The 22,570-nt window shown below is 31.1% G+C and overlaps 1 protein-coding gene across 1 annotated transcript in view; it reads left to right on the top strand.

Annotated features, from left to right (window-relative positions):
• The window catches only part of mmd (disintegrin and metalloproteinase domain-containing protein mind-meld), a 1,174,763-nt gene that overhangs the window by 1,120,598 nt on the left and 31,595 nt on the right, over nucleotides 1-22,570 (top strand). The window contains exons 22-24 of the mRNA XM_069819516.1: nucleotides 6,068-6,138; nucleotides 8,322-8,690; nucleotides 12,421-12,754. Of these exons, the coding sequence (XP_069675617.1) occupies nucleotides 6,068-6,138; nucleotides 8,322-8,690; nucleotides 12,421-12,754 (774 nt within the window). The remainder of the gene's footprint in view (nucleotides 1-6,067; nucleotides 6,139-8,321; nucleotides 8,691-12,420; nucleotides 12,755-22,570) is intronic.

Raw genomic sequence — 22,570 nt, 5'->3', positions numbered from 1 at the left:
GGATTTGATGTATGCCTAACATTTTAAAATAAACAGTTGTTACTGCCTGAGGAAATCAGTAATATGAAGTGTGATTCGTGATTCCCTGGCTTTCTTATGTCTGTGGACTTTACTTTTAATTGTTACCATGCAATCACAGCTCAGCCAGTTCCAGTCACCCATAGTAAGTGCAAAGTTCTACGTTGTATTGTATGTGGTTTATGACTTAGAAAATTGTTTCGTGTAGTTAATTTCCAGTTCATATTATTTTTTTTAAATCCTAATCTGTTTTGAATTGCGCATGTACTGTTTTCATGTAATTGTGTAATACAAAAAATATTTGTTGTGTAAATGGTGGATAGAGTAGCAAATGGTTCATCTACTGATCAGGATAAAAGGTGAGTGATAATTATTTCAGTAGGCTACGGTTATAAAACTTGGCGGAAAAGTCAATAAGTTTAAAAGGGGGAAGGGGGGAAAGCCTGCAGATTTACTCGCAAAAATCTTGGAAGTGAGCAAAAATGGGAATATAAATTGCATCCTAATTTTAAGATCTATTTTGAGGACAAACGGTGTGCTTATACACTGACAAATATGATAATTTTTGGAAATGTTATTTCAGTATTTTATCAATAATTTAATTAATTGTAATTAGAAACAGAAGTTAAGATTTTTTGTAACACACAAAGGGTAGAAAAGTAAATGAGAAAATAATTTGTAGGAACATTGTGGAAGAAATAGTGTCCTTCTGTGGGATTACAACGTTATTATAAATGTAATGTATTATACACCAATTGATGTCCTCTGCGAGTTTTATGTCCTGGAATTCTTATTTTCTTAATATAGCTTATCCATTCATCAACATATTGATCATATGATACCTGTGTCAATCACTTCGGCTTCTGCTACTGTTAATATGACATTATTTATTGGATCATTGATAGATAGAATTGAGAGAAAACAATTTCATTAGCTGAGATTAGATTTATGCTTTTCATGCCTACACTCTTTTGGGCAACAAAAGTCATACTATTACGTGAGAAAAAAAAAACTTGGATATATTGGAAGAAAAAAAAACAACAGTGATACGAGAAAGTCCGAAAAATGGACCAAGAAAGGCTAAAAATCATCATACTGCATTTAAAACCAGGAAGGTAGAAGAAACTCGAACTGCCGAGATAACTTTGGTAGAATATATTATTCTTCCAATCAGACCAAGAAGAAGAAGCAGATGATGATGATGATGATGATGATGATGATGATGATGATGATGATGATGATGATGATGATGATGATGCTGTACCATTTCAGGTTGAGAGAATGTTTACTGAATAATACATCAACTCTTCAATTAAAAACAGCTCAGTAAAAATTACTATTTTTAAACTCATATTGTTAAGAAGTCTCATTCTTGACCCCACTGTCCGTTTTGAGAAGGATGATCAACAAGCCAATAACGTTTATGGTGAAAAGAAGTCTATTTACAACCCATGTATTCCTCACTTCAGTGAGAGATACAAAATGAATATTAATACATGGGAAGTGAAAGGACTTCTTTTTGGCGCTAGGGGAACTTCATTTAAGTTAACCAAAACCATTCTCCTTTCTCTTAAATTTTCTAATGAGGGCATTAACAAAATTTGTCTAATGGTATTGAGAGATTCATTATCCATTTTACACAATCACTTGTATAATACTATGTAATTTTTTTTTTCACTTCATTTCATTACCCTTGAATGTATTTTCATCTCGTGTTTCTCCGAAATCAAATTGTACTTTATTTTAAAATTTATCATTGTTCCATATTCTCTCCGCAATCGTACTGTATTTTTAATTTAACCTCTGCTTTGTATTCTGGATCCTAGTGGTCAGCCGTAGATTTCGGCCAGATGTCCCAAATTGTGGAATTTGTGTGTTGTGTGGCTTAACTTAGGGCTATTTTCTTACCAGAATCTATATCAAATTATTAACAAAAGAAATTGGTGATTTCTACATTACTCCGTACAATGTATCGAAGGACGTTTAGTGTGACCATAGTTTCATATGTGTACTAACCAGTACTTATGTAATTTTCATGCAGTACGGTATATTTAACTTCGGTCTTTATTTTACTTAGTTCCGTTGTATGTTGAATTTCGTTGTTTCATAACGCAAGAGTTTAAAGAGTCGCTTTTGCATTACAGTTATTCCCAGAATATATTTTCTATTATTGCAAACAGGAATTTTTTTTTAATATACTTTTTTTTAACTAATGACGGGTATTTGACTGTTCTTCATTCACCCATATGAAGCCAGTTATGTAGACCAATTTACGGATAGAATCGTTGCACAGGAAGCGCCATAGGAGGCTGATCTACGCTATATCCACGATGAGATGAGATGTTGATGGAGATCTGTCGAGACACCACAGGGGAACCATAGCTTCCATACAAAACCCCTGTGTTGCCTGGACCACGGGCTTGCCCAACACAAGTTATAAATCAGGGATATGCCGGGGATCGAACCCGAGTTCACAGGATTACAAGTGCAGTGCTCTAGCCACTAGACCACCATGGTGGCAGTTAATAACATACATACTTGTAGATTTATTCAGTGTTATAAAATGTTAGATATTTAGATTATCTTTGTAAATAAGTTTTTAAACAAATGTTTTATGAATTACAGTTGAATGCATTTTTATTCAGATGACTGAAGCATCTAGAATTGCATTGGATTTCTTGTAACATTGTCATAGCTTATAATGGAAAAATGTTAAAAATAATTGCAAGATCTTGTACTAAGCAACTACATTTCTGTATGAATGGAAAGAATGTGTTCAAATTTTTCTTTAGAAACTGAAGCTGTCATTTTACTTAATTTACTGTTACACAGCATCTTTATCAAGCTAGCTTGTTTTGTGTATTTATTTCCAGTGTGTTTGTAATATTTAATTCCGCAACAAAATTATTCATGTTTAAGGATATAAATGAGAGAGCCATTACTCATATTGCCTCGCTAATGTTTCTTATCATTGTTTAATGACCATTCTTAGTACTTTCCAGTGTTTCAATGTGAATGTTTTGAAATAATTTACTTTTAGACAATAACTGTACTGTGTAAGTAATTATAGAAATGTTACAAATTATAATTAGCAATAGAATTAAGTAATTCTAATAGTCATGTTACATAAAATTAAACATGTACAAAATTAGAAACAGTTTACATTTTAAAAATTTAAAATTTGATTCTTACATCTTTTCTAATTTTGTACTGTTTTATTTTTAGTTTTATTCACTTCAGTCATTTAGATGTTCAAACATTAATTTAAATGAAATGACTGAAGAAATGATCAAATTATAAAGTAATGTAAATGAATTAATACATGTTAATAGTATAGGACTAACAAAATCATGGTCATTTGCATTTCGTGATATTTGACGAGCACCATGGGCTGGATTAATCTTGCTTAGAATAGGGACCGATGGCGGGCTTATATGAGGGCAGCAATGAACCTCCGGGTTCCTTGAAAATATGTAAGTGCCAAGCAGTATATGGACTAAAAGAACATTTGAATCTTCATGTCAGTAGCCCTCTGCTTAAACTCGAACAAAAAATTAGTCATTAATCAGTTTATTACGACATCTCTGGTCTATTGCTTTCAAAATTCTAATAAACTGAAAATATAAAAAAAAAAAATCCCTTATTACTCTCGACAAGACTTCTATAAAAGAAATTCTGCACCTCTCACGGATACACTAGATGCCTTGTCTTACTCTTCAAAAAAGGTGAAGGGCATCGGAGTTTATAGAGCTCAATGGGAAGCAATAATTTAACAGTTTAAATCTTCTTGTGTAGGCCTACATCCTTGAAATATCGTAGAATGGTTACAGTATATAAATACATTAAGGGACTTGAATGATGATAAATTAAAATACCTTATCTTGATGAAAAATAAAATTTTATTTCTAAAAGTCCTCAAGTTATAAGAAGAAATTTACGGCAAAATGAGTTTAATAAATGTTGTTTCACATGAAAAGGGTCCTTAGCTTCCCGGAGTAAATTTTGCAGGATGGCTAATAATTGTCGACAAGAGGGTTAATTTTACACATTTTCTGTTTTTGATAGCAAACATGATCTACATCCTTCGTGAACAATAAAAATATTTAGTAGTTCAAAAATCGACCGATCATGGTAGAAAATGGAGTTTTATCAGAGTCTGTGGATATCCAGAGTATCGCAATCCTTTGCGCAGAAATGCTGACAAATCAGCCATTGTTATTTCAGCACACGTGATTTGCCATATATAGTTGTAGGGAAATGAATGTAGCTTATGTAGCCTAAATCAGAATCAAAGTGTATTGAAATGGAATAGCAATGGTGGCCGATTGCGCTACTCTGGTTTTATGAGAGCAGTGCATTATTTGAAAATGAGACCTTATTTTCCATAATGCAGTCAGCAATCTTTTGTCAGTCACATTAAGGTTACCAGTATTTCTTTTTCTTAATTTATTGTTAATAATTTATATTAGGTTAGGTTCAGTTTAATTGATTATTAAATTGGGTTACTTTATTTTCTTAATTTTCCTCACCTATTGGGTTCTCAGTTTCAATTTTATGATTCATACTCTTGGATATTTACTGTTTTTTTTACAATCATAATAAATTGTAATTATTCCTTAATTATTTATAATAGTATCATTATTATTTGCTTAAATTATATTTATGACTTTCATAATTATTATTTTTGTTAATAAAGTACAAAATTAAGCTACTGTGTGATTCCTCTATGCTATTTTTTCAGAAAGTAGTGTGTCAAGATTTTACTATACAGCTTTTTATTTATTTAATCTGGCAGAGTTAAGGCCATCAGGCCTTCTGTACCACTCCACCAGAATACAAGTAGGCATATACAAAAAACAAATGCAGAGAGAACAAGTAAATAAGAAATAGAAATAAAATTACAAAAACCAAAAATACAAAAAGCTCAAATGCAAAAATGCACAAAGAGGGGAATAAAAAAAAATACAAGTACAAAGATAAGAACACAATAGGTACCGGTACGAAAAGAACTAATGCAATATATTGACTGCTTAATATATTAATGATTAAAGAAAATGACTAAATATCTAGAAATAAGTAACTGGTTGTACAAATATTAAGAGAAACACAACAGTAACAATTTCGAAACATTTGCACTAAGTTAGTAGGGCCTATACTTGGTTTACTGCATTGCACTCTATGCAGTAAGAGAATGCTTATTAATTTTGATTTTGAGTACTATTAAATTCCGACAGTCTCTGATGTCATTGAATAGGGTATTCCACAAATGCGATAACGAGATTGTGTATGTTGATGAATATGATGATGTCTTATGTGTTGGTATGGCTATTATGTGACTATTTTTTGTGCGTGTGTAGAGATTGTGATATGATGATAGGTAACTGAAGCGAGAAACAAGGTAGGTAGGTATAGAGGAACCTGTTTTCATAAATTTAACCTTCAAAGCTGAACTCGGCATTAAATTCTGTATAAGACGAGTCTTTTTTTTTCATTTAATTTTAATTTAAATTACATGAAGTTACGAAAATTTAATATTAGTTAATTTTAACCTCTGTTTATTCAAAATAAGTGACTTTATAACTGTATATTCAGAGTTCAGCAATTTTTATTTGTTTAAGATAGAATTTTTCTGAAAAGCATTATAGATTTAGCATGAAATCCTCTTTGAGAGTATGTCAACAAGTGAATTTGGATGTTCTTCACCTTAAGATTTCTTTTCCTGTGTAACATTACAACTGGATGTTGTTTACGAACTTAAGACAAAGGCGTGGCTCTTTATAAAGAGTGTCCTTTTGCAAACAGATGATTAGAAACATAAAAAGGATTAAGTAGTGCTGAATGGCGAACTGCTTTAAAACTACGAGGTAATGTTGCTCCGGTTAGATCACGCCATGGATGTAGTCAGAATGGAATCCATTGCAGACAGTAACAAAATGCAAATGACCATGTGATAGTGATTATCATGTACATGTATACAGTTTGAAGCATACAGAAGCACAGCTGGGACTAGTGCCGTGTGCTCCTGTGTTTTTCTGCTTTTCTCCTACAGGGAACATAAAATGCAGCAACTAAAGAGAATGGGAGTCGGCTCCGGAAGTGAGGAGGACGCCACTCATTCAGGTGAGAAATGGCTCCATTCATAGTACCACAAAAATAGAAAGAGATTTTATATTATCTGATTATATACGATTTTACTTATCGATAAAATTGACATCTCTATTATACATATATGCAGAATTATTTTGATTTGCAATACAAAATTGGCTGATTTATTTCACCATTGATTTGTGCATGCATTCACAGCAATGCGTAAGTAACCTATAGTCTTCATTTTGTCTGTCTGTATATCTGTTAAGAAGGAAAAATTTGCCATTGAATGTTAATTTAATTAAACTTGATATGTATGTATCTGACTTAAAGTTATTAACCAAATCTAATGTTGATTAGAATCAATTATTATAACTTAAAATTTTAGAAATAACTATAACAAAGAAATTGAAGTTTAATTTAAAGCATATAAATGTGATGTCGTGTTAAGTGTGCTTTATTTTTAAATAAATATATGTAATTAATGTAGCAGAAATTTTGAAAGAGGTTAAACCTCAATCATTCAATACTAGATTACGAATTATTTTTCCTGTTGATAGACCACCAAGATATATACAAGTTTTATTACAGGAATTTTCTGATCTGTAAAATAATAAGAACATTGCGATCACTTCTTAAGTTTTTTAAAGCCACTGGCATAGCTCAGGCAGTAGTGCGTTTGCCTGCTCTTCTGGAGTTGCACTTGGATGCGGGTTCAATTCCCATATGCCGTGATTGCCTGGTTGGGTTTTTTCGAGGTTTTCCCCAACTGTAAAGTGAATGTCAGGTAACCTTTGGTGAATCCTTTGTCTCATCTCGCCAAATACCATCCTGCTATCATCAATTTTATCGATGCTAAATAATCTAGTAGTTGATAACAACATCGGTAAATAACTGACTAAAAAGGAAACGTTTTTTATGCTTGTGTTACAACTAAAATATCAATATAAAGATTATAAATAATTATTTTTTTAGTCTTACATAATTATCTGTTACTATTATTATTGGTTAATAATGATGATATAACATACGTCGAACATGGATTAAGGCCATAAAGGGAAAAAACCAAAGGAGAAAGATTCGATCCAGTGCTGTGGATTGAGCCTTGGCGTAGCTCAGTGGTAGAGCGCCCAGTGCATAGAACTGGGGGTCTTGGGTTCGATCCCTGGCGCCAGAGCGAATTTTTCTCTGTTATTAACCAATGAAATCTCAGTGATTACTTTCGGTTCTAAAGTATTATTTTAATACTGGTATTTCGTACCAGATTAAGAGTGGTATGAACTTTTATTCTTCACATTACCAGTATTTCAAGCAGATTCAGAAGGAAAATGATATGGATAATAAACAGTTACTTACACAATCCAGTGGTGAAGGCTATATCAATTTTAAATCCACTTTTCCATTTCTTATTCGACTGAGGTATAATATCATAAACATTTGTTCTTCTGAACTAAAAAATACATTTTAGAGTTACAACACTTATATATCTACATTTATATTTAATATTAGTCATGATATTGTGTTTGTTTCATCTCTGAAACAATGTCCATAATTTTAACGAGTCTTGATATTGAATTTGTGCACTAAATTCTAATTCATAATGTGTGATTAGAATACTTTATAAGCATAAAGCTTTTAATTATTTGTTTTATTTTCCCAGATTAAAAGAACAAGAATCTCAAAATCAGCTATGTTTTAAAAACCATATTTGTGGGCGTGAGATAGATGTATTAAGCTGTTTATTTTATTACAAATTGTTTTCCTAACGTGCGCTGCTTTACCAGTCATTAAATAATAATAATGTTTACGTTTAGGATTTTAAACACATGATATTAAATAGAATAACATACAGTTGTTTAAATTTGTAGAAAATTGATCGACAACATTATCTGTTAGTAAAATATCGGTAGGCTAATTTTGAATTAACATTTGATTACTTCGTAACTTGTTAGGTAAATAAGGATGATATTTTATAACTGTCATGAAACCACTATAATATAATAATCTTTCCTTCAGCCAACGCTAATTTAAGGAGATAAATCTTAATGTTTATCAAAATTACAATTAAATTAAAGATTTATATACACAGCTCATTTTAATTTACATTGCCCATATATGAGAAGATTTGTTTCCACCTACCCAATTACAATTAAAAATACTTTATCACCACTCATTTTCTTGTTCTAACTGTGGCACCATATTATTCTACTACTTAGGTGAGGAGGAAACAGTTTCCTTCATCGATCTCCCACCAAATAACTTATCAAAGCTTCCAGAAAAAGGAATTCTAAAGAAATCAGGGCCATATGGAACTGTGATGGGAGATGTTTGCAAGGAGAAATGGTCAGAAGACTCCCAATCCGATAACCAAGAGATCCTCTCCCAGTCTGATAACAATCTGGGTCCAGATATGATGGCAGGTGGGGGAGGAGCGATCTCGGAGGTGGAACGAACGCTCAAGAGCCTCAACGGTTACCATGAAGATATTTTAGAAGCGTTACGTAATGCTGCATCACATAGAGGGGCTGCCACTCCTTCTGGTAGCAGTAGTCTGCTCAGCGAAGAGATCCTTCGTAAATCTTTAGGTATGTCCGTTCTTGTTTATGTCTTTATGTTGAAGTTCTTCATGGCTTTATGCTCCATGAAGAGGGCCGATGTGGAAACACCATATTTTAATGCAACCTATACCGAATTATAGGGTTTGAAGAAGAGGTTAAAACACACATTATGTTACAGACATAGATAGTCAGCCATTTAAAAATAGTGGCTTTTTAAAATAGCAATCCATCAATTTCAGTGACTACCTGCAGTAAAAGCTCTTTTACTAGAAGCATAGCTTAAAGGTTACCGGTAACAGCATAGATCAATGTTTCTCAAACTTTTTGATGTCGAGGCCCTTCTTTTCCTCACAATGCTTTAGTGTGGCCCCCTGGCCTAAGGTGTAGAATAGAATATAGAACATAGTAATATGAAATGTGGTATCAGTTTAAAAGAAAACAATTTAATTATGTTTTTATTTAATGCAAAATAGTCGAATGTTTAAATTTCCATAAAGCAACTTTTAAAAATTATTATTATTAGTCGATTATTGTATTATTATTATTATTATTATTATTATTATTATTATTATTATTATTATTATTATTATTTTGTTCATGGCCCCCTGGTTGAGAATCACTAGACAAACTGTATAATTTTAATCATTACAAGAAAATATAAGTGCCAATGCTTTTTTCTTTCTCCTGCAAAATCTTTTTAAAAACACACAACGGATTTTGGAAGCACAGTGACGATATCAAGTAAACAATAAGAAGAAATCAACAGATCTGTAAAAATTTATAAATAGAGTGCAATATAAGATATGGTTCAGATAATGAAATTAATGCTCGAAATGTGCCTGTAGATTACTAATACTATAATTAAAACTTGCCACTGAGTTGCAAAAAATACGAAGTAATATTGCCATTGGTTGTTAACACATATACAGAATGAATATTAATTTCAAGAAATTATTTTTTGAGATATTTCGAACAAAAAAGTTAAATTCAGTTTTGCTCGTTTTTGCTTCCTTTTCGAGATAAAAATTGTTTTATGTGAAACATTCCATAGCGTGTTTTGGGAAAGCCATTAATTTAATTCCCACTATGCTCAGTTAGTTTAAGAGAGCAGTGTATTATGTTAATAAATGATTGAAAGAATTTTAGTTTTGTCCTTTAAGTGTGCAGAAATTTGATCCTAACAAATGTTTTTGCAGAACGAAAAGTTACATTTGTTTGGATCAAATTTCTGCACATTTAAAGGACAAAACTAAAATTCTTTCAATCATTTTTATCATAATACACTGTTCTCTTAAATTAACTGAGCATATTGAGAATTAAGTCAATGACTTTCCCAAAACACGGAATGAAATGTTTATACAAAACTATTTTTTTCTCGAAAAGGAAACAAAAACGAGCAAAGTTGTATTGAACTTTTTTGTTTAAAATATCTTTCAGATTAACCTCCTGAAATTAATGACATTACTTACGGTTCACTCTGTGTATGTATATATGTATGTATGCAGGTAAAGTGCTAGGTTATATATATATATATTTTTTTTTTTTTTCTGAAAGGAGATATATGGCAGCTTAGCAGGATAGAGACGCAAGGTGGACAGTGCTGCTATGGAACATAAACTAAAAATATTGCCATTTATACCTCTAAATTAATAATAACAATTGTATTGCTGAATGTAACAGACGATATTACATTAGTGAGGGCATGTTATAACAATAAGAATTATTATTAAGTATAGCTTAGAAATATTACATATTAAAGTAAGAATAAATAAAGTAAACATCCAGTCTGTTGTTAAAGTAAGAACAAATAAATGTAGTTATTTTCTCATGATAGGTTTTCCAACATAAACATCCAGTCCATTGTTAAAGTAAGAACAAATAAAGTTAGTTATTTTATAATGATGGTTTTTCAAAGTAAACATCCAGTTCATTGTATACATTCAAAACATTGTTAAAATAAGAACATTAGAACAAGTAAAGTTTATTATTTTGTAATGGTAGGTTTCTCTCATAGTAAACATCCATTTCATTGTATAAAGTTAGTTATTTCATAATGGAAAATTTTCAAAGTAAACATCCATTCCATTATTAAAATAAGAACAAATAAATTTAGTTATTTTCTGATGGTAGGTTTCTCCTAAAATAAACATACATTCTATTGTATAAAGTTAATTATTTTCTAATAGTAGATTTTTTTAAATAAACAGCCAGTCCATTATTAAAGTAAAAATAAATAAAGTTAATTATTTTCTGATGGTAGGTTTTTCAAAGCAAATGTCCAGTCCATTATTAAAGCTAGAACAAAATAAAGTTAATTATTTTCTGATGATAGGGTTTTCAAAGTACCGGTAAATATCTATTCCATTGCTAAAGTAAGAACAAATAAAGTTAGTTATTTTCTAATGGTGGGGTTTCAAAGTAAATATCCATTCCATTGTTAAAGTAAGAACAAATAAAGTTAGTTATGTATAGAGTGTTAGTTGGGAAACCTGAGGGAAAAAGACCTTTGTGGAGGCTGTAACGTAGATGGGAGGATAATATTAAAATTGATTTGAGGGAGATGGAATATGATGGTAGGGACTGGATTAATCTTGCTCAGGATAGGGGGCTGATGGCGGGCGTATGTAAGGGCGGCAATGAACCTCTGGGTTCTCTAAAAGCCATTTGTAAGTGAATATTTTTTAATGGTAGGTTTTTCAAAGTAAATGTCCAGTCCATTGCATATATCCAGTCCATTGTTAAAGTAAGAACAAAATTAAGTTAGTTATTTTCTAATGGTAAGGTTTTCAAAGTAAACATCCAGTCCGTTGTTAAAGTAAGGACAAATAAAGTTTTTTTTTCTAATGGTAGGTTTTTAAAAGTAAACTTTCACTCCATTGCTGAAGTAAGAACAAATAAAATTAGTTATTTCTAATAGTAGTTTTTCAAAGTAAATATCTAGTCCATTGTTAATGTAAGAACAAATAAGGTTAGTTACTTTCTAATGGTAAGATTTTCAAAGTACATGTCCAGTCCACTGGTAAAGTAAGAAGAAATACATTCAGCCCATTGTTAAAAACTAATAAAGTTGATTATTTTCTAATGGTAGGTTTTCAAAGTAAACATCCAGCCCATTGTTGCCGAGCACGGAATAGAAGGAGGGTTAATACTCAGGCAACTTAAGGAAAAGCAGCAACATTGCATATCAACATGTGCTTAATTTAATAGCTGCCATTTGTATTTTATGAAGACATTATTAAAACTTCAGCATTGTGCTTACATCTATACACATATAATAATAAAATACGTTATTAAGCAGTATTTTAGAAGGAGAATGAAATAAGGCTGTGGAAAAACACCATGCATGTAAACATAAACCGAAAATACGAGTATTTTCAGAAAAAATAAAAACTTAACAATCAAACATGTTCCACATTATTTCGTATTTACTAGAACATAATATTGAGGATCTCATACACGGAAGTTTCTTATCTTCTTCAATAGATTGCTTCATTTATCATGATTGGTGTAGGCCTATACTATTTTCATATTTTCAAAATGTTTACTCGTATAAAATAATTTTCCTAACATCCGATGCCAAGTAACAATGAAACAGAAGGAAAGAAATGTTATGATAGAGATGCATGTAAAGCAATGTCAACAAAAATAACAAATATACCAGCCAATTAACAGTTAAATTAATTAATTATCTCTTTCAATTTTTGTACATTTATAGAGAACTCCTTGAATATCTACTCAGACTACGATATCCTTACAGCTGAGTGCAGTAGTGGCGGTAGCTACAGCGATTATAAACGATCTGGGAGTCAGGAAAAGGTCTGTGACGGACCACAGACACACACGGTCCTTGTGGAGGGCACGGGATCACTGTTACACCATCACGGAGCCCAGCAGGAGGAAGATGAAGATGATGAGGTCCCACCATCTTGCGGCCCAATACGCATACGAAACTTGGAGGACCTTATCAGACAGCTGGAACACCACTCTGCGCGTCATATGAGTCCAAGTGGCTCAGAAGACATTCGTATGTCTGAAACGGAAGCAGATAGACATTACCGCCTCGAATCGGCTGCCTGCAGCGAACCGCAGAGGTAAGTGTGTGTTATGCAATGTCAGCCTTCCATTTCTTTGTAATGCTTGGTATGAAGAAATGTTCATTTTCAAGTTCTTTATATTTTATCTAAGATGGGATGACATTAACCTTGATAACTCGATATCATTACTTATAGTTAAATATAAATAATTTACGATTTTTATCTCATAGTCATGAGATAGACTGTAGAAGTATTCACCAGTCTCAATCGAGACATGGCCTGCAGAGAGATCTGTCAGCAAAGAACATTTTCGAAATACAATTTTGCCTGCATAAGGGATCTTTTCAGGAGTTGCTAGAAATAAAGAGTGCAAATTATTATTATTATTATTATTATTATTATTATTATTATTATTATTATTATTATTATTATTATTATTATTAACGTACTAAGCAGCAGTGAGCTTCAGTAATATGTTAGCACAAGGATAACAACAATTTAGAATTATAATACACATATTTATTACATTGTTCATGAAAGATTCACATATTACATTATCTTTAAAGACGTGAATAAAAAGAGAGCGTCAAGATCGTGAAATGTTTTTCATAACTATTTTTGGATTCATTAGACAGAAATCTATATGAAAATAATGATATGAATTTGTTTTTGACACTTTCGAATTTTGTCCAATTAATTGTAACAATTCCAGACTACAGATAGATATACTTGGGAGAGTCAGTACGTTACAAAGTGAAGTAGCGATCTATATTTTCAAATGAGGCAGCTGAAACTATCATGGTTAGATGGCAGCGTTATCCAGGTGTCGATGGATATGCACTCAAGCGAAACAAGGAAACAGCAGTTGAAAGATGGCAAAGCTCTGTAAGAGTGTACCACTGGTAACTTGATCCACAAATTGATATAAGCTTTGTCTCGGGTTAGTAATGATGCACCCAATTCTCATCGCCTATGTCTATCCTGTGGCTAACGACAGAGACAGGCTATGACACGAATCAGAGTCACATGGTTATCATGGTCTAGTCATAGCCATCTTGACAATCGCCTAATATAAATATGCCTCCGTAACAATCTCCTCTGGTCAACAGACTTGGTGTTCGATCCTTGTCCATCCTTCAGAGAATTTCTGCACTTAGTAGACAGCTTGACATGACAGACAATGCTGACCATACACAGGCAGTATTTCTTTATGAATATCCTTTGCTGCCAGACCTTTTGCCTATAAAAATCGCACAATAGAGTGCTGCTCCGTGACAGTACACTGGTATAGAGTTGCCGCCATATTGCAAGTGCTGCTTCTTTGTTTCACTTGTGCAAACATCGATCACCATGGTATATTCTAATTTTAATCTCATTATGGCAAAGAAAAGTATCAAAAGTGAATGAAGTCTAGGGACAGGATGAGTTATTGACTGTATTAGACCCAGTGTTCTATTTATAAGTCTATAAATTAAAGCTACATGCGTATGAAAATAAAATTTACTTTCGATTAGGCCTAATAATAATAATAATAATAATAATAATAATAATAATAATAATAGGAAGAAATTCTAGAAGAGATACGTATCTCTGTATCTCTGCACCACTTCAGACAACTGCCCTGATCTTTTACTTGCTGTAAATCTGTGATACAGGACCTGTAAATTATTTTTATGCGAAGGAATTCCTATCAAAATCTACAGCTCTTGGTGGGGGAATGGGGTTTAAACCCATGGTACTTTGGTTCAGAGATAAGCATGTTAACACTAGGTCATCGAATGCGTCTTGTAAATATTTAAAAATCTTGCATATTTCTTGTAGTATCTAAATAGACTGAATGAATGAATGAATGAATGAATGAATGAATGAATGAATGAATGAATGAATGAATGAATGATTGAATGGAGAGGAAAATAGTAGGAACAATTAAAATGTACGCGATCACGCATCCTTGCAAGGGAATTTGGGGCTGTGAGAAACACTATGTGAGCTCCAAGCCTATTGCTCACTTACCCCACTCCGTTTTTCACCATTCTTTTGAAGAGAATTTTGAAGGAAAAATGCTAAAATGGATGTAACCTCATTGCTACCATATGAATGGGAAGAATGTTGCAAGCATGATCAGCAGCATGGCTGAACAAAACATTAATAAATAAATTAAAGCCATTCTGGTTTTACTTAGTAGCATTTTTTTTTAATTAACTAATGCCAGTTTTAAACTATGCAACAGTTTATAGGCTGGCCACATATTGGCAATGATCGTTGCTTCTCCTGTAAAATATAGTGACTTAACTCTCTATAGAGAAAAGGAAAAGTATTTTTGTTAATACATTAACAACAGTATTCACACATTCATAGCAATTGTTGGAAATGTTCTCTGCCTTCACAATTTTTATCTTCTTCAAAAGTTCAAATTTACACAAAGGACTGTTCCGTTCAGCCTATTAAAGGAACTTACTCCGAACATTACCTTTCATTTCTTCTAAATTAGTAAGAGACACTTCTATTTTATTTTCTCATATGCCAGTACAAAGTGTAAAGAGAATATTGCAATATTGCGAAAAGTAGATTTAGAGTTTCACTGAAAGTAATACATCGATTCTAGAAATGTCAGATTTCTTCAAAATTTTAGTAAATAATGTTTTTGCCTCATCTGGAAGCTCAATTCTTCTAGTTTTGAAAAATATATAACTTGTACACATTATCTTAATAATTTCATAATTATTTATAATATAAGCGCACTGTACTTTCTATACCTTACGCCTTACACCATCTTCATTGTCTGTTTTCTCCTATTTCACATTTTCCGACATTTGTTATCCTTCTGATGGACAGAAAGTAGTCTTTCAATTGGGCAAAAGATTTCATTGAGGTACCAAATTAAAGCTTAAACATGTAGCTATGTTGTAAACTAAAATTATTATTTTCAATCGATTGTAATTATTTTTCCCCAAAAATATACACATATATTTTCTAAAATGCGTATATAATGTGGCACATCTTTTGAATGGTTCATGATAAATAAGTAATTTTAGTGTGTAACATTCTCCATATGTAGGGGATCATTTTGGCGAAAGACGTTTTACCCTAGGTCAATTTGTAATGGAGTTAGATCGGTCCAAAATTTTATCATTTTCTTTAAAAAAAAAAAAAAAAATTTTTTTGTCCCCAAATTTTATTTTCAAGTTTGAATTATATAAATTTCTTAGTTTATTCCCAAAATTCATGTCACCGAAGTTTGAGAGGCACTAAAGAAAACAGTGTATTTTTATCCTAAGAGTCGATGTATATCTTAAATATATGTTTTCAGCATTCCTGATTCAAAAAAAGTGTTTTCAGCGATTTCTTCTAAACTGTTGTATATATTTTGTTCATATTCAGTATTTGTGTCATTTTAACTAGAATGAAATATAATAATTTTTTGTGAAAAAAATTTTACAACAAATTATGGAGTCTTTATTTTGCAGTTTTTAGACACAACAGTAATCCAGTCCAAATCAAAACCAGCGATCTTATTTGCGATTTTTTGTATTACTTAAAATAAACTGACAAATGAGAGGGTAAGTTGATGTTGAGAAAAATATTTTGTAATTAATTAATTATATTTATAGAACTTTATTTCTCATTGAGAATCTAGTCAAAGTTTTTATCCCCTTCAGTCAGGAACTGGGGAAGCACCTCACTGTTAGAAGATCACCATTTTAACCATAAACCCATTTGTTATGTGTGAGTGAACCACTGAAGCAAGGTCTAATATATTTTAACGTTCATATAGATCTTAAATGCCGATTTTCAATTAATTCTTTGCCTCTATAGTCCAGTCGAAAGCTACAAAATGAAGATATTGCAAAATTATTTTCAAATCAGTCCTATTATAATTATACAGCAGAAACCTGGACTCTCATAAGAAATAAGGTGCAGCTGTGCTTAAAAATTAAAAAATTAAGTGATCAAAAATTCTTTGTCTAATTTATGACAGCATTATTTAAAAGATGAATTATTAGAGATCTGTATCTCTAAGCCCATGTTATTTAAAAATGGAAGTCCAAATTGATTGGAACGCAACATTTATACTGGAAAAGAGAAGATGATTTTCATCTAAAATTCTTTGTAAAGAACATTTGTAGAAAAAGTCTCTATGACGCTAGAAATGTACAGTAGATAGGAAGATCGATAAAGCAACCCGATCTTCAGCTAATTGGAGGAATGGTGGAAGAAGCAAATTTATTTTTGTGAAAGTTTCATTTTAGTGAGGCCAAGAATTGACTTCAGTTTTCATGGCCACAAATTAATTATTTTCCATCATTCGTATTATTCGACTAATTCACCTTCAGTGGTCTGATAGTTTACATGCTTGTTCATGGATCGAAGTTTACATTTGTGATTCAAAGAAGTAACAAAAATCGTATCATGGCTGTTTTTGGAAATGAGGTAAATCGCACTCGAAAAATTATCTTTTTTCGGTATCTTCAATTGATTTTTATTATTATTTATTATTCCAATAAGATGTTGATTACCTCCATTTTGGATGTAAATTATTTATTATTAACCGACTGAAATTTAAATACATCATTATTCGATTCAGCTGGAATTAAAACCAGAAGCTACATAATATTCATATAATTATAAGCTAACTCAGGGAAAACTACGTACTACTTTGTCTCTTCTCAAGTTATTTGTTTTCCAGACAAATGTCATTGCAGATCAACGTCTTACTTGAAACTGTAGACGACTTTGCAAGAAGAGAAAAATAACAGGCATAGCAGAGACCTATAGAATGGCTTCTTTTACATGAAAATAAAATCAGATCTCATGCGTCATAGATTTGCAGTACATTAAAGAACCTTTACTTATGCAAAATTATTAACTATTTCTTGCTTCACCGAATTTCTTGATTTTGTAGACGCATGTCTCTTTTTGCCAACATGTATATAGAGATTGCTGATGTCTTTGCAGATTAATCTCTCATTGCAGAAACTCTGGTGAACAAGAAAGGAAACTAAGTAAAAAATGGGACATAATAGGCCTTTAAAATCAATAGTATTTAAGGACTCTAAATAAGAGGCCAGCACTACAAATTATTTAAGTGTAGAATATAGGAATAATAATTATTTAATATAAAATAATGTAGATACAATTTTAAAAATTGGAACTGTTTATTGTATTCTGCCAATCAAATTCATGGCATCATTAAAAATTTCAATTTCGATTAAAAATACTAGTGAATAGGGACGAATTTTTACTATTTTTTACTTCTTTGCGTCAAAGAGTAAATATAATAATAAGAGTGTTTATTTGTTTACTCGTTATGAATAAAAACATAACAATCTTATTACCGTATTATATTTGCTCTTTGTAACAAAGAAATACAAAATAGTAAAAATTCGTCCCTATTCACCCCTGCGTCCTTATTCACCCCATTTTATGGCATATTACATTTTAAGTTTTAAATATTTCTTAGTCTTGAAGCTCTTTATTACCATTAGTTTACTTCTGTGATTGATTGGAAGAAATTTCGCAAGTCTGAAATACAGAGTATTGAGCTTTCAGTTTTAAGATCAATTATCGAGAAATTTAGCAGTCATTCCATCTCTGATTTCATTTCATTCACTTAACTGAACATTTTTCATACTTGAATCTGTAGAGAGGTTTTTGTTCAGGCACTTAAATAAGAAAATGTTAAAGATTACAATGCAAAGTAAATTTTTCTATAATTTATGTCTATCATTGATTCATTAGATTTTTAAATTTCATAGGATTGAAAAGGCGTGGCTAGGATTGTCTTTTATTTTAATCGTTATTTCTCCATTCTTCCCCCTTCATAACCTTACATTCGTCATGTAACTAACTTAAGATAGTAAAAATATAAAAATTGCGTTCACCAAAATGTATCAGTACTTGCATTAATAATAACCAATGTAAAATATATCTGAAATAATACTGTAACTGAACACGTCAACTCCAGCAAAAAACAGAAACCTGGTTAGTGCGACTATCGGCTATAATGACCATAAACTAAGGTCCCTTCGGATTCGTTATAACTGGTTTCGACTGTATTTGGATAGTTTTGTGGCAACAATTTTTCCTGAAATTCAGCGTTACGCAGCTATATGTAGAATAATTACTTTCAAGTGGTCCTCATTATTGTAAAAATTAAAACTAATAATAATAATAATAATAATAATAATAATAATAATAATAATAATATAAAGATAGACTGGCATTTCGAAATTAATTTATTAATAACATAATCAAAATAGTTATTTTTGTTGAAATATGCTTTTCAGTTTTCCATTGTGATTTTCTATTTTTAAAAATTACCAGATATTACAATCTTTCTGAAGATGTTTCATCAGACTGGAATTTATTTTCGTATAAATTTGTAGCTTCAGTATATTCAAATTAAATTACTAAAAAATCGACTTAATTTTGACATTTTTAGCTGTGCTGTAATTATGTTTTATCATGAATAGGGAAACATTACATATTTATCTTATTTATTCCATGCTCTTGAATAATTCTTTACAGATCTCAAAAACCAAACAAATTCGATCTCAAGTATGTATTTTACTTTTGTTTACCAATGCTTTCTAATATATTCTAATTATTTCACACCATATGCTTTTCATTTAAAAATAGTTATTTACGACACAAATGTTAAAAATGGTATTTTATTTTGTGAGTACCATAGGGATATTTGTGAATCGAGGCCGCAAGCCAAGTGGAGTAAACCCTACAAGCAAAATGAAACAATTTTTAACATGTGCTGCACACTGTTTTTTAGACAGCCATTCATCCACACTGATATAGAGACAATTTCCTCGACTTATCCACTGCTGTATTCCCTCTCATTCTGATAGTCAAACTTTACCACGTTAAAAGCAGGCAGTGGCGTACCTTAGTAGTACCACATTGGACTGCAAACCGAAATGTCCAAGGATCAAACCCATGTGTTTCCTAATTTTTTGTAATTACATTTAATTCTTAATTGTTTCATATAGTCAATAAATTAATTCTTGATGCATTTTATTTAATTTGTTTACTATTTCAACCAAAAGCAGTCATTTTTAAAAGTAGACCTGGCATTGTTCTAACCGCTTCATTGATTGTTTATGATTACCACTATGGGAAACAATTGACAATCGGTACAAACTGTTGAAAGCCAGTGTTAAAAATACTTTTCGCACTTAAAACTACTTTTCACATGCTATCATGTAATAGTCCATTTTTAACATGCTTAACCAGTGTTATTCAGGTTGCATTGAATTGCTGCTAAGAAAGGGTACATAACAAAATTAATAATCTCAGTTTTTCCTCCATAATAAATTGTGAAACATTTTATAATTATTAACATTATTTATGACACTGATACATGCTTTTTACAACATTAAGCTGATAAGAAATCATAATAAAATTACATTGCATTAAAAACATTTTTATGGATTAATTTCAGTGTTTTGATATTTTTACTTGTTTGATGATCGTTTAATATAACCTCTCAATACTGGAATTATTATTGTAGTCTGGCTATTGATGTCACTTTTACAACATTTTAGTCCGTTTATAAACAATTTTATGCATACTGGTACCTGATTCTCCTTTCCTTCCCTGAATCTTATTAATACAGTATTATTTAACATTGTATAAGTGATCCTTTACTTACTGTTACATTTTCATTCCTTATGCAGGGACATAAAATTTAATCCAATTATCTCCAAATTATATTTTTCACTGGATTTTTCTTTGCTTAAAATGTTATGTGTGGTGATTTTTAATAATTAATGCAGAAAATATAATTACACATATGTAATTTCTGATATCTACATTTACTTTTTTGAGCTACAAAGGACAGCTTTTTACAAGTTTTCACAGTAAATAGAGTAGTACAAAATATGACATACAATTTTTTTTAATTATAAAACTACATTTCTACTTATATCAAAGTGAAATTATTTCTATGGACGCCATATCTCAAGTGAAATACTTGTTAACTTTTTTTATGGACTCGCTCTTTTTTACCCCTACCCTCTCGGTTTGCTTTCCTTCAATATGTTCTTAGACAGTTTTCAACATATAAATTTAATAATTAAATCATTTCAATGTTTTTTAATTGAAAATGCTAGTATTTATTCATCAATATAATAGTAATATATGTTACAAGAGCGGTATGTTGACGTTTTCATGGTCGAGGAAAAGATTGAAAAAGCGAAATGTAGTTGAGCTTTTTTAATTTCCGAGAACATGAAAACAAACATACCACTCGTGTATCGTACATTATTTTGTGCGAAGATCGTTTATTACATACGTGAAAGACGAATTTCTAATTAGTTGCAATGAAATCTCCATGTTGGTTTCTGTTTAATGACGGCAACTTCGGAAAACCAAAATATCTTTCTTGCTATAAAATGTTTTCTGTGTTTACTATACTCCAGCAGGCCATGATATACGTCTGTCTTTTTTTCCCCTCCAGTCTATAAATGCGAACTTAAAACAAACGGTAAGGTTATGTAATTATTTATTTTTCATTTTAATATTTTAACAATATTATATATATAACATATTGCAGTAATAACATCGGCATCTGGAATCTTGTTGATTTTTTCACGGCTTCCTTAATTTACTTGTATCAGGAATGCAATAAGTTTCGTGGAGTAGTAGACTTTACTTAATTTTTGCAAATATTTAAAAACAATAATTAACATTGCAATTTAGGTGAAATTGCAGTGGTAAGTTTCCAATTTATAATTATTACTATGTTAAACGTCTCTAAAAATTATATGTTAAAAGCCTAAAGCAGTAAAATGAATGTCGCGCTTAAGCAGTAAGAAGAGGGAAATTGTTATGTGTGTTACGTTGGGAATACTGAATGTGGTATTTCACACTTACCACGTTTGGTTCTGTGCGGAAAACAAACAAATACGCACGATCTCGCACAAAATATGTTTTTGTACATAATCTAAATTCTTTACATCTTGGAAAAAGAATTAAGTCCTAATAAGCTACTTATCGTGAGTGCTTCATGTATTTTACTTTCTGTGTTCGTAATAACATCACAGTTTACGAAAAGCAGTAATACATCACTGGCTTCATTGCCAACTGTATGGCATTAAAAGAACAACATATGTCTTCTGTTTGTATTCTTTGAATTTTGATACTGTATTTTATTTTACACAGGATTTTTTAATAGTATGATATCCTCCTCTCCCTTGTCTTTCTTTTTCTCCGTTATCTCCTCCACATTAGCCTAACAAGCATTGATCAAACATTTTTAATGTATTAAAATGAAATAGTGAGGAATTTTTACATGAAAGGAAGAACTAATAATCCATAGTGAACTCTCACCGAATTTAGAATATATTAAAAAAAAGCACAGTATTGCGTGGGATCTTTTATTTGTTGGATAACCAAACAAAATGTTATTGGTGTTACATCAGCTATATCATGACATACTTAATACTAAGAGAAAATGATTTATTTAGCTGTTATTATGGTCCTTATTGCTCAGAGTTCTATATTTCATATTTTAGCTTGAGGTTTTATTAATGTCACAGTTTTGTGGTAGAGAGCAAAGCACATAAGTATTTACTGTTGAGGTAATCTTATATAGATATATTTAAATATGCGCAATTTTAAATAAATTTGAAGCATGCATTTCAGCATTACAGAGTCACTAAATTTATTGGTTATAACAGCTTGTTTTCCACTGAGTGATTTTATGCTAATGACACGATGGTTATGGGCATTTGCAAGTATTGTAAAATTCCTATGCTTTTTTTAATTTATATTTTCTTTTTACTTTTGCCACTTTTTATCATTTCGACTAAATGACATATTTAGCATAATTTTTAAAGCGTGTAGTAAATCATTTATGAT

This window comes from Periplaneta americana, chromosome 1, assembly GCF_040183065.1.
Source record: "Periplaneta americana isolate PAMFEO1 chromosome 1, P.americana_PAMFEO1_priV1, whole genome shotgun sequence".
Lineage (NCBI taxonomy): Eukaryota > Metazoa > Arthropoda > Insecta > Blattodea > Blattidae > Periplaneta > Periplaneta americana.
Note: the sequence above shows the minus strand (reverse complement) of the source record. Positions and strands in the feature narration are given on the sequence as shown.